At 37.0% G+C, this 14,232-nt stretch overlaps 1 protein-coding gene across 2 annotated transcripts in view; it reads right to left on the bottom strand.

Moving 5' to 3' along the window:
* The window catches only part of LDAH (lipid droplet associated hydrolase), a 105,475-nt gene extending 92,225 nt beyond the window's left edge, over window positions 1-13,250 (bottom strand). Inside the window, exons 1-2 of one of the 2 annotated variants that reach the window (XM_059078786.2) lie at window positions 13,102-13,250; window positions 1,465-1,620 (exon numbers count right to left, since the gene is read on the bottom strand). In XM_059078786.2, coding sequence (XP_058934769.1) covers window positions 1,465-1,618 — 154 coding nt within the window. In that variant the 5' untranslated portion in view covers window positions 1,619-1,620; window positions 13,102-13,250. The remainder of the gene's footprint in view (window positions 1-1,464; window positions 1,621-13,101) is intronic. The other variant, XM_067008046.1, reaches the window with a different exon arrangement.
* Window positions 13,251-14,232: the final 982 nt, after the last annotated feature.

The raw sequence follows: 14,232 nt of genomic DNA, 5'->3' as shown, positions 1-14,232 counted from the left end.
ATACCAAGGTGCCTGACTATAAAATTTCAGAATCTTAGAATAAAGAAAAGATCTAAAATATTTTTTTTGCTGGGGGAGGGGGGAAGCTTCACATACAACAGATAAAAAATCAGAATAATATCAAGACTTCTCAAAAACAGTCTGAACCCTGGAAAACAATGAACATGCCCTCCAAATTCTAAGGAAACCACGATCTCCAACCTAGAACTCTAAGACGTTTTCTGACATGCTAGAACTGTAAAAGATTACTTCCCATGCACCTCTTCTCAGGAAGCTCCTAAAAGGTATGCTCCACCAAAAACAAGGGAATCAACCCAGAAAAAAAAATACGGGATCCAGGAAACAAGGAATCCAACCAGGAGAAAAGTGAAAGGAGTCCCCAGGATGGCCCGTGTAAGAAGCCTAGAGAGCGCCCAGTCTAGACTGGAGCCGAAGAACACAGAGTTCTGGGAGGGACAGCCCCCGAAAAACAAACCAAACCAAAACAGAAACCCTATTACTCAAAAAATGAGAAGTTTTTTTTCACTTCTGGAGAATAATTTTAGGATAAATTACCGATTGAAACATAGAAAACTAAGCAAATAAAAGGGACAACCATTAATCCAGGGAAAACAAACAAAAATGTACAAGAAAAGAAATCATAATACCCCATAGGCCTAGCTGTGTACATGAGATGACATAATATGATACATATTAACAGTTTCATTTTTAATCTTTAGGCTGATATATATATATATATACACACACACATATATTTTTCAAGCTCATATTTTTAAAGAGTGCTTCGAATACCTACAATCAAGCATCTTCCCCTAACATTCTATTGATACTGATCCAGCATAAATCACAAATGACCCAGTTGACAAATCCCAGAATAAATAAATGTTCTACAATAATCTTATAATCATCTTGAAATGAGACAGTAAAAAATATTTTTAAAACTGTCAAAAAATATTATTTGATAAAGTTCTAATTATTCTAAATATTGTTAAGAGATTTTAAAAAGCAGATTATAAAACTACTTATGGTATACACTGTGATTTTAAAAATGTATAGAATATATATACTATTAATGCATAGATGACAAACAAAACATCCAGCCACTAAAGTATCAAGGGTGGTTGTTATCAATGGTTTGAGTGATTCTATAAGGATTTTTTTTTTTTTTTTTTTTTTTTTTTTTGCGGTACGCGGGCCTCTCACTGTTGTGGCCTCTCCCGTTGCGGAGCACAGGCTCCGGACGCACAGGCTCAGCGGCCATGGCTCACGGGCCCAGCCGCTCCGCGGCACGTGGGATCTTCCCGGACCAGGGCACGAACCCGTGTCTCCTGCATCGGCAGGCGGACTCTCAACCACTGCGCCACCAGGGAAGCCCAGGATTTTTATATTTATCAAATTCTCTTAAAATCAGAAACAGTTATAAGTATCTGAATACAGTCTTCTAATCCAGATTTTTAAACTTACCAGGAATAATGAAAATAAGCAGTTTAGGCCTGTTGGCAATTTGGGCGTTAATGAGGTCAGTCCAGGGCCCACATTTTAGAACCTGGGTTTCAATTCCACAGCATAGAATGAATTCCTCATGCACAGGAATTTCTTCCTCGATTTCTGAGCCCATTTCTAAATAAGGGGTGAAGAACAATATGAAGAGTCACTAAAATATAAAACTTTGAGCCAAAGACAATATTCGAGAATAAAAAAGACAATTCAATATACCTAGAAGGAAATGTCACAGAGATATGAGAGATATATGCCTATTCAGCTATTCTAGATTACAGGATTGAAAAAAAAATTAAACCACAAGAGAAGAGAGAAAGAGGGGCATGTCTTTGGTGAAATTAAAGACTACAGAGGAGTGTGAATCAAAACAAAAATGCCACCACTCTCCTCTCCAGTCTAAATTGACAATACCCATGGCTAACTTCCACTGTCCCTCTGCTGGAATTCTTGTATAGCTATATGCTCTACCAGTGAGAGAAGTCCCCGTACATTCACCTGGAGGCTATGGCTGCCCTTGTACTCTCTCAGATAGAACAGTAAAGAGGGACAGTGAACTCCTTGATGAGCTCTCAGTTTTTTCCTCTATTAATCCTCTCATCCCAAATTCTGTAAGTATATTTTTATACATTTTTTTTTTTTTTTTTTTTTTTTTTTTTTTTTTTTTTTTGCGGTATGCGGGCCTCTCACTGTTGTGGCCTCTCCCGCTGCGGAGCACAGGCTCCGGATGCACAGGCCCAGCGGCCATGGCTCACGGGCCCAGCTGCTCCGCGGCATGTGGGATCCTCCCGGACCAGGGCACGAACCCGTGCCCCCTGCATCGGCAGGCGGACTCCCAACCACTGCGCCACCAGGGAAGCCCTATACATTATTAAATTATGAAATGGATAGGTGGAAGAAAACAGAATATGAGATAACATCATGAACAATTTTCTGAATAATCAAGATATGTGCAAAAATGCAGTCCCAGATTATTTATATTATCCCTCCACCTATGCCTCTGCCTTCTCTGTGTCTATCAATACAACCATGTCCCAAACTTTCATTTTTCTTTCTGTCCTCCTTTCATTCAGAGCCCTCTAGAGTCTAGATTCTAAGGACGCTTAAAGCTTTTTCTCCTCTTACCACTTTATGCCAGGCTTGTACTCTGGTCTATCTTGTCCCTGCACTTCCTCAGTGTCTTCATGCTTTTCTGCTCCTACACCTTTGCTAATGGTTTTACTCCGCCACCACTTCTGGAATGCTTTCCCCCTTGTGCAACTTATCAATTTATTGCCTCCAAATTCATCCTTCATTGCCTTCTCTGGAAAAATGGATCTGGATCTTTTAAATATTTCTCCTCTGCCAACTGATACGATGTTAACCTTGAAGAGTGTGCTGGAAGAGAGGCACTGCAGGAAGAAGGATTTCTCCCTCGGTTTCAATGTACCCTCTCAGAAGATCTCTAGAGCACTTGTCCCCTCACCCCCGTGCTCAGGCTGTGAGGTCTCTCTAGAGCAGTGACTTCCAACCAGAGACAATTTTGCTCCCAGAAGACGTATGGCAATAAATAAAAATAGTTTTCAATGTCACAACTTGGTATCAGGGGAGGTGCTACTACCAGCACCTAGTGAGTAGAGGCCAGGGATGCTGCTAAGCATCCTACACTGCACAGGACAGCGCCCACAACAAAGAATCACCAGCCCAAAAGGTCAATAGTGCCAAGGTTGGAAAAATAGCTGGAATGAAAAATTTTCACTTAAAAAGTGGGGACTCCTTTCAAAATTATATTAAAAATATACTGACTGACTAAATAAATAAAAGTATCATCTCACCTTTTCTTGTGGATTGATTTTTAAGTTCACTCATAAATGTCACTGTAGCCCAATCTTTGAAACTATCACAAAATACAGTATATTTATAAAGGTCTTATGACATTTGGAAAGTGTTAGAAACAATATTAGATTTAACGGTTATACACAGTAGTAAATTAGAGCAATGACAGAGAGAACACTGGCTAAATTTAAGATTTGCACCACAAGAGAATCCAAAGTTATTAACCTTATTCAACTCATAAATACTTAACTTCAAAGTAAATGACATCTTAGGAGCTTGATTAGCCACAAAGTTAATGAGAATGCAAGCAGATATGAAACTTAAACAGTCTATGAAAATTAGAAAACAAAAAAGTAACAACTCTAAAACACTTCAAGTAACATACAACTGAGAAACACTGAGTTAATGTATTTGTAACACGTCTTTTTATTTTACTTCTCTCTTATGTTTCTGAATCTCACGCAGCCAAATAAAAATAGTAAATAAAAACTTTACTTTCTTCCTTTCCTAAGAACCCAAGGTAATTCAATGCTGCCAAAAACGGGCAGGTCAAGACAGGACAATGTGTTCTAATATATATTATTAAAGGTTGATTGTCCTGCCTTCAGCCACCACCTACAAGCAGTTTTAATGATCAGTTTTGATAAGCAGCAAGACTTAGCCTGGATAAAAGCCATGTGTACAGTGTAGATATAATCTGTACAACTTAGGCAATCCTTACTCAGCTAAGCATAGGTGTTCATCTGCTTATATTAATGGGTTTCTAACTTTATTTAGTAAAATAATTCTTTTCCAATTAAATCTTATACAAACCAAGACAATACACAAAACTGAAAAGCAGCATTTGATCACTATAAATGCGTCCCTCACTCAGCTTTAGCATCCAAGTAATGTCTGCATTTTATTTTGGCTACTCAAAATTCTACTTTATCCATCATGTAAGAACTGCACATGATAAAAAAGTTTTTTTAAAAAACTCGTTGCAATGTCCACGTAGTCTTCAATGAAACTACATTACATTTGAAAAACAGACAGTAAGATACTTTTCTTTCAAAGTTAAAGCACAAACAAAATCTAAAAATAACTTGTATTATTTATCATGTATATAAGGCAGATAAGCTGCTGAAATTTCTTCAAATGACAAAAATTTTATATCTATTAGTATCAAATATAAGTTGTAACCTGTGTTATTGTCCCATAGTTACACAAAGCAGAGCATATACTCTGCATGTATCTGCACTTTGACTGGCAATTAATTAGTGGTATTCCTGGGCATAATACTAATCAAGTCACTAATGTAAAGTATTTGTGACTAAACAAGTGAGGATTAAATTTTTAAAGACCCAGGGAAGAGATACAAAATTTGTAATTGCTATCAAAACACAATATAGGAAGTACAAATACATACAAAATTGGCAGCGGAAGCTTTATTCCAAGTTCTTTTTTTTTTTTTTTAATTAGCCTGGGTAGCAAACTTTGACATGCTGGTGATCTCTGTAGTATATTAAATGTTTGGTATATAATAGAAGTGAGTCTAAGAGTTGTTTTAAATTAGAGAGGCTTTTTTAGTTTAAAATGCACATTAAAATTAAGTTTGATCCTGAAGTGGGTAGGAAGGTGGGTGAAATAGGTGAAGGGGATTAAGATGTACAAACCTCCAGTTATATAATAAATAAGTCACAGGGATGTAACATGCAGCATAAGAAATATGGTCAATAATATTATAACAACATTGTATGGGGAGAGAAGTAAAAAGAGAAATAGACAAATCCACAATCATAGTGAAAGACTCTAACACACCTCTTAGAATGATAGAATGAGCACAGAAAAAAAATCAACAAAAATATATAAATTTTGATTGACATAATTAATATTTATGTTAAAATAATCAACATAACTGACATATATAGAACTCTATACCAAATAAGTGCAAAATGCATATCCTTTTCAAGTGTACATGGAACATTTACCAAAATTGACCATATACTTGGCAATACAGCAAGATTCAACAAATTTCAAAGAACTGAAATAATATACAGGATGTTCTCTAACCACAGTGGAATTAAGCCAAAAATAAGTAACAAAAATAATAAAAAGTCTGCCAATTTTTGGAAATTAAGCAACATACTTCTAAATAACTGATGAGGGAAAGAAGAAATCACAATGCAATTTAGAACTAAACAATAATGAAACAAATAATGAAAATACGATATATCAAAATGTATAGGATATAGACAAAGGCATGAATGCAAGAAAATTTAAAGTCTTAAAGTACTTTCTAAAATATTTTCTAAAATAGTAGGGAAAAAAGGCTGGAAATCAAGGATCTAACTATCTATCTTAAGGAGTTAGAAAAACTATATGAATCCAAATAAATAAAATAGAAAAAGTAAAATAACAAAAAACAGAAATTAATGGGATAGGAAAAGAAAGTTTACATTTGAAAAGATTAACAAAGCCAAAGGTTTGCTCTTTGAAAAGACCTATAAATAAATAAACCCCTGAGAAGACACATCAAGAAAAAGGGCACAAATAACCAATATCAGAAGTGAAGAGAAGATATCACTCCAGATTTTATGGACATTAAAAAGATAATAAAAGAATATTATGAGGAGCTTTATGCCAATAAATTTGATGTGGGCAAATTTTGAAACAAACACAAAAAGGCTAGAAACATCTTTATAGTCCTACATCCAGCAGACATTGAATTCATAACTCCTAGTCCAGATGAGAGTCAACACTTAAGGAAGAAATAATACCAATCTTACAGAGTTGGCCAGAGAACAGAAAAAGAGGGCCCATTTATCAACTCATTTTATGAGGCCAGTAAACCTTGGTATAATACCTAACAAGGGCATTATAAGAAAGGAAACATATGGGACAACCTCTCTCAGAAACATAGGTGCAAAAACTCTATTCAAAATATTAGTAGACAAAATTCAGTGATACATAAGGTTATGCATGACAACCAAATTGTGTATAAATCAGAAATGCAAGGTTGTTTAAACATTCAAAATGTAATCAATGTAACACATTAGTAGAAAAAAAGGAGAAAGATATATAATCATCTCAACCAATATAGAAAATACACTTGATAAAATACAATACAGTCATGAAAAACTCTTAAAAAAGAAGAAATAGAGGGATTATCTTTTACAGAATGTAAGAATCTATAAAAAACCTACAGCAAAAACAACAACAAAACCTACAGCAGATATTTTACTAAGGGTGAAATACTGAAAGCACCTCTGAGTTTGACATCAAGACAAGAAAGTCTGCTATCAACACTTCTATTCTACAGTGAACTTGAGGTCTCTGCCAATGTAATAAGACACAGAAGAGAAATAAATATATATAGATTGGATAGGAAGAAAGATAGCTGTCATTAGTCATAAACACCAAGATTATATACATTATATGGGTGTTCTAGTTATTCATGCTGCATTATTCCAAAACTTGGTGGCTTAAAACAACCATTTTATTATACTCATGGATTTTGTGGGTCAGAAATTAAGAAAGGGCATAGCAAGAATAGCCTATCTCTAATCTGTAATATCTGGGGCCTTAGCTGAAGAGACTTTTTACTGTGGGCAGGGGAGGGGGGATGCACCATTGTGTTTATTAGAAGTTGGATTTCCATGTGTGCTCTAGACAGATTACAGAATAAATACCCACACCTTGAGAAAGGGAAGCCCACAATTCCTACAAAGTGCTCACTACAGAAAGTTGCTGTGTCAAAATCCAGGCAAGGACCACACTCGGGGCAGCCCATCCTCTCCCACTGCCCTCAATGAGGGCTGTACTATGGTTTTTTATTTTATTATTTATTTATCTTTATTATTATTAATATTATTATTTGCTTCTCCTGTGGTCACTGGTGGGTGTGATATGTACACTGGGGGCAAGAGTCTTCTGGAAGTGAGAGTCCTCTGGAAGTATCTTTATTCACATGTCTGATGACTGATGCTGCTTTCAGATAGGCTGCTGGCCAGGAATATCTATACATGTCCACTCTGTATGGTCTCTCCACATGGACTATTTTGGGCTTCTTCAGAGCATGAGAACTGGGTTCCAAGAGCAATTGTCTGAAGAGGACCAGACTGAAACTGCATCGCCTTTTAAGACCTAGTCTCAGAAGTCACACAGCATTACTTCCATGTTAGTCACAAGCTCACCCATATGCAAGGGGAGCAAAATGGACCTCTCTAAATAAGGGAAGTATCATATCATATGAATAGTATGTGGTATGGGAGTTATTGTTGTGGCCAACTTTGGAAAACACAATCTGTCAAAATAGGTTAAACATAGATTTTAGTTCTGCAGACCCTTTCAAATTATATTAAGAAGATTGTGAAAGACAGAAAAAACACAAGATTTCACTAGAGTTTGGAAGCTATCAAAATAACCTAAGCAAGAAATAAGGGCAAGAGTAGGAAAGGAGTGAATGAGAGACTAAAGTCTTGGTAATAATTCTGTAAGGGAATCCAGGGAAGGGAAAGTGACAAAGATGACTTGGATTCTGATGCTAAAGATGAAGGGAATGGAAACACTACAATCCTATCATCAATAAGCAGTACCATTACTTTTAATTCTTGTAATCTTTGGGTATAAAATATCTCATTCTTTAATTTGTATTTCTCTGACTACTAGTATATTTGAACATTTTTTCATGTTTGCTGGCCTTCTGGACTTTCTTTTCTGTGAATTGTCTATTCATATCCCTTGCCTGACTTCCAAGTGGGTTATTTATCATTTTCTTATTGGTTTGTGAGACAACTTTGTATATTGCTGATATTAACCCTTTTCTGGACTCCTATACTTAACATATAGCTTCCTAGATGTTTAATTTTTATTATTCTAGTTTTTACATTTTAACTTTTAAGCCATCTATATAAGAATGCAATTTTGTTTTTCTTACAATAGAGAGCTACTTGTGCTAATCCTATTTAATTTTTAAAAAATCACTTTTTCCCCACTTTTTCATATACTAAATTTTCATACGTACTAGGAAATACATTCTTAATCACAGTGCTATAATGTCAATGAATCTGCTAACTGGGTCCATGATTAATTTTTAATTATTTGGTAAGGGTAGAAATCGAACCAATAAAACCAAGAATCAACATTACCTAAATCTCAAGTATGGCCAGTGAAAGTTACCTGTTGTACTTAAAATCGTCAGTGTTATTCAAGGGAAAAAGGGGGAAAGGAGGGAGCTTTCTGAATCTGGAACTATATTACAAAACTCCTTTAAAAGTTTTAGTAAGCAAATGTAAATTTTTCATTTCATTTTTGCTTCTTGGTTTCTTTTTTCTAGAATTCCAAAATTCCCACCCCACCTGCTAGTGGGATACTGCAATTTGCCATTTACCAAGGCCTAAATTTCCTTCTTCATTTCCTTCCCCATTTCCCTTTTATTAGGTTTCTAATAAGAAATTGCCTGAAACAAGGAGAGAAAAATTACATGTATTCACTTTTCTTCTGTTAATTACAGCAATAATTCTGCTGAGAAGATTAATATCTTGAGTAAGATGATTAGTTTATATGCACAAATAATCCACAGCTATCATTAATTTTGCTCAGAAATTACATGGATATTCAAAGTAATTCTTCTTAAACGATAAAATACTTTACAAAAGTTAAGAACCAAATGTAATTATAGAATTGAAAAGTATAAAACATTTTTTAAAACCTGGTGGATGGGTTCACTACAAAGTTAAATTGACAGAACAGGATCAGTGAACTTGAAGACACATCAATAGAATTTACTAAATCTAAACAAGACGAAAACAGACTTTTAAAAAAATGAGCAGGATCTCAGGGACTGGTAGGAAAATAACAAATGGCCCAACGTTTGTATAACCAGAGTCCCAGGGAAATAGAAGAAAGAGTATGGGGCTGAAAAATGTTATAAAAAATAATGGATAAAAACCTCTTTACTTTGGCAAAACACATAAAACCTACTGATTCAAGAAGCTGAGTTAACCCCAAATAGGATAAAACCAAAGAAATACAATACAAAGCACATCATAGTCAAACTTCAGAAAACTAAAAACAAAGAAAAAAAATCTAAAAAGCAGCCAGAGAGAAATGACATTATTACCTACAGGCGAACAATAATTTGAATGTCAGCAGATTTCTCATCAGAAACCAAGGAGGCTAGGAAGAAGTGGCAAACGTTTTTCAAGTGCTGAAGGAAAATAACTCAACCCCAAATTCCTTAGCAGAAAAAACTATCCTTACTATCCTTCAAGAATGAAGGAGAAATAAAGATATTCTCAAATGAAGAAAAACTAAAGGAATTTGACACTAACATATCTACCTCTTAAGTAAGGTCTCTTAAAGGAAGTTCTCCAAACAGAAAGGAATAAGTGAATAAGGTTTAACTTCAGATAAAAAAGAACAATGGAATAGGTAAAAGCAGTGGTAAATATAATGGATTATGTTTCTTGTCATTAGCTTCTTCAATAATATTTCATGGTTGAAGCAAAAGTTTAATGTGGTATTCAGTGTATGTAGAGGAAATCTGATAATTATATTAAAAAAATGGAAAGGGTAAAAGGATGTAAATGTAAATGAGGTTTCTACACTTCACTTAAGGTAGTAAAATGTCACTACAAAAGTAGGCTGTGTGATGTTATGTATATATACCGTCATACTTAGGGCAACCATGAAAAAAAAAAGTATACTAAGATATACTCAAGAATGTAAATAAGTCAAATAAAATTCTAAAAAGCATTTAAGTAACCTACAAGGAGGCAAGAAAAGAGAAACAGAAAAATGATAACAGAGTAAACCAACAACAGTAAATAATAAAATGGCTGAATTAAGCCCTAACATATCAATGATTATTTTAAATACAAATGGTCTAATATACTGGTTAAAAGGCAGAGATTGGTAGAATGGATTTAAAAAGAAACATGACCTAACTATATGTTGCCTACAAGAAACTCACTTCAAACATAATGACATTGGTTGCAAATAAAAGAATGGGAAAAGATATATCATGCTAATATTATTTTTTTAAAAACAATGGCTATGCAACTATCAGATAAAGTAGACTTTAAAGCAAAGAAAATTACTGAACAAGGAGGGACATTTTATAATGATAAGATTAATCCACCAAGAAGACATCCTAAATATATATATGCACTGAACAACACACATTCAAAATACATAAAGCAAAGACCAATACAGCTAAACGGAGAAACAGAAAATTCCACAATTATAGTTGGAAACTTTTAGCAATGAAAACAACTACTAGACAATCAATAATGTTGGAAGAACCTAACAATACCATCAACCAACGGGATACAATTGACGTGCAATTGACATCCAACAACAGCAGAATACACATTCTTTTCAAGTGCCCATGGAACATTCACCAAGATACACCTCATCATGAGCCATAAAACAAACGTAAATTTAAAAGAACTAAAATCATACAGCTTATGTTTCTGACCATTATGGAATAAAACTAGAAATCAGTAACAGAAAAGACAACAGGTAAATCTCCAAATACTTGGAAACCAAAGAGCACACTTCTAAATAATCCATTGGTCAAACAGGAAGTTGCAAAGGAAATTTTAAGAATACATAGAACTCAACGAAAATGAAAAGACAATAGACCAAAATTTGTGAGATGCAACAAAAGCAATGCTGAGAGGGAAATTTATAGCACTATATGCTAGCATTAGAAACAAGAAAAGGTCTCAAATTAATAATCAAGAAACTAGAAAAAAGAATAGCAGAATAAACCTAAAGCAAGCAGAAGAAAATGATGGAGCAAAAATCAATAAAATTGAAAACAAAAATTAAATAAAGTGCTAGTTCTTTGAAAAAGATCAATAAAATCAATAAACCACCACTGAAAAAGAGAGAAGATGAAAATTACTAACATCAGGAATGAAACAGGGGTTATCACTAAAGACCCTACAGAATACTATTACCCTGATACCAAAACTGGACAAAGACAGTACAAAAAAAGAAAACTACATGGGAATTTCCTGGCGGTCCAGTGGTTAGGCCTTGGCACTTTCACTGACTGTGCCTGGTTCAATCCCTGGTCCCTGGTTGGGGAACTAAGATCCCACAAGCCATGTGGTGTGGCCAAAAAAAAAAAAAAAAAAAAAAAAACCAAAGAAACAAACCAAAAAAACCCAAAACAAAACTACACACTAATACCTCTCATATATATACCTTAACAAAATATTAACAAATACAATCTAGCAATGTATAAGAAGAATTACGTGGGATCTATTCCATGTATATTCAACATTGAAAAATCAATCAGTGTAGTCCACCATATCAAGATGCTAAAGAAAAAACATATGATCACATGAATTAACTAAATGCACACCCTATGACACAACAATTGTACTATTGGGCATTTTTCCTAGAGAAATGAAAACATATTCACAGAAAAACCTTCAAGCAAAGATTCACAGCAGTTCTATTTGTAACAGCCCATAACTGGATACTATGCAAATGTCCTTCAACAAGTGAATGGTAAAACCAGCTGTGGTACAACCATACCATAGAATACTACTCAGCGATAAAAAGGAACAAACTATTGACACACTCAACAACTTGGATGGATCTTAAAGCAATTATGCAACCTGTCTCGTGTAGAAAAATTTAAAAAACCCAAGGGTGACAGTTTACAGTAAGGCCTATGTGTGGATGAAAGGCAGCATGAGCACCAGGTGTCTGCTGCAAAGAACTTCAAGAGAGCTGTGAAAGTCAGTGTACGGGTCATTCTTTAAGAGTTGATATTTACTAAGTGCTTATTACACGTAAAGCACTGTTCCAAGTGTTGTATGAATGAGCTCAGTTAATAAAATAATCTTATCAAGTGGCTACTAATGTACCTCATTTTATTCATGAGAAAAAATGAGACAGACTATTCTCCCATTGCGGAGCACAGGCTCCGGATGCGCAGGCCCAGCGGCCATGGCTCACGGGCCTAGTTGCTCCATGGCATGTGGGATCTTCCCGGACCAGGGCACGAACCCGTGTCTCCTGCATCTGCAGGCGGATTCTCAACCACTGCGCCACCAGGGAAGCCCCGAGACAGACTATTTCTGAAAAATACCATGATGCATGGCACTCGGTAGAGGTAACAAAAGCCGCAATTGTTTCCTCAAAATGCTGCACTCCAAATTCAAGGGAGCAATTGGCGTTTTGACCTTGGCGCCACGGAGAAATATTACAGCAGCTAGAGTGAACATCAAACAACTGGTTAGGGGAGTGTCAAGTTCAGAGATTGGTTCAAGAGTCAGTTCTCAAGGTTACCTGGTGTAACAAATTTGGGAGAGGCGTGGGGGAGGAAGTTGATCCTGATGAGAAACTCGATTCCAAACCAAAAGAGCCCGTTAATGGACAAGGTTGGAAACTGACACCCAGGGAAGGAAGAGAGTGACTTGCCCAGGGCTAGAGGCTTGGCTGGTACAAGAACTCAGACCTTTGGAGTCCCCGGCCCAGACTCTAGTCACTTCTTCCCTGCCAGTCGCCCAACGTCCTGGACCTTACCCCCCAGAGGGGCCGCCATAAGACTCTCTACAGGCGGGCTACAGTTAGCAGTACAAATGGTACGTTCCCGCTGGGCAAGCAGCCAAAGGGGCTCCCGGCCAAAGCGGCCCCGAACCCCCGAGCGGTCGCAGCCGTCTGGCTAAGGACAGCACGGGCTCTGCGATGAGCCATAGAGAGGAAGGGTTCCAGCTCCCGCGTGCCTGCCCCGCCGTCCTTTCTCCTACAAAGTCACCCCGAGAGTGGGAGGCAGGTCCTCACCTGTCAGCCTAGAAGGCAGCTGGCTCTACCGTGGCCGTCTTGGTTAGGCGTCACCAGGACAGGAAGTCCCGCCTCCCTCTGACGTCAAAGCGCCGCGCCGCGCCGCGCCGTGCCGCGCGCCGCTCGCGGGAACTGGTGCCTTGAGGACACATGGTGTGGTGGGGGTTGCGAGATTTTTGACTCTGGGTTGGGCCCTGTGGCCCAGGTCCAGCGAGACCGCTGGGAAGCTGTCGCTATGCTGGAACTTTCTCTTCCCTTTCATTTGAATTTCATCCGCCTCTTATTTTAGTCATCCTTGATACACTTCAGCTTCCCTTTCTCCAGTTCTCCCCCATGCCCATGTTTCCCTTCCTACGTTACTGGTTGCATCTCTTCCCTTACTTTCCCCACATTCACAGGGAAGTTGGTTCTCAGTTGCCCTGTTTATTAGCATTAGTATGCCCAGCCTCTGCTACTCGGCGCTTTAGCAAAATGCTGAAAATGCCTATTCCAGAGGTATTTCGAGCTTACCACATCCAAACTCCACAAAGACAAAGGTCATATTCATCTTGCGAACTGTTGGCATCCTCAGCACCTGGCTCGTAATAGGTGAGTGGCATATATCTGTTCAAAAATGCAATAGAGAAAACAAAGTAGTTTTATAGCCAGGGGTCGAAGCAGACAAGTAGACTGGCAAATCAGTAATCTCCCCCACACATAGAAGAGAAGACTTGATCCTTTTTCATTCAACATCTCAGTGATAGGCACCACCTTCCAACCAGTTGTTGGAAGTTGACTGGTACCTCTTATAGGCACCACCTTCCAACCAGTTGTTGGAAATTGACTGGTACCTCTTCATTACCTTCCCTGCTTTCACTTTACTTCCTCAATATAATAGTTAACCCAATGAGTTTAGAAGGTCCCACTCACTGTGCTAAGAGCTTCTCATGAATCAACTCATTTTTAATCCTCACAGCAACCCCAGTGAAGTCAGTATTAATGTGTGACCATAGAGTCTGGAAACATAGACAAATGCACAAAATAAGTGAATGATTACATTGCAGTGACATTACATGGTATGTTCAAGGTGTTGTCCCTCATTACTAATGTACAGCTCAATGTGTGCAAAATTCCGATGACTGTGGTTCAAAT

This window comes from Kogia breviceps, chromosome 11 (assembly GCF_026419965.1).
Source record: "Kogia breviceps isolate mKogBre1 chromosome 11, mKogBre1 haplotype 1, whole genome shotgun sequence".
In the NCBI taxonomy this organism is placed as follows: Eukaryota; Metazoa; Chordata; class Mammalia; order Artiodactyla; family Physeteridae; genus Kogia; species Kogia breviceps.
The sequence above is the reverse complement of the archived record's forward strand: the minus strand, read 5'-3'. Positions and strand labels throughout refer to the sequence as shown.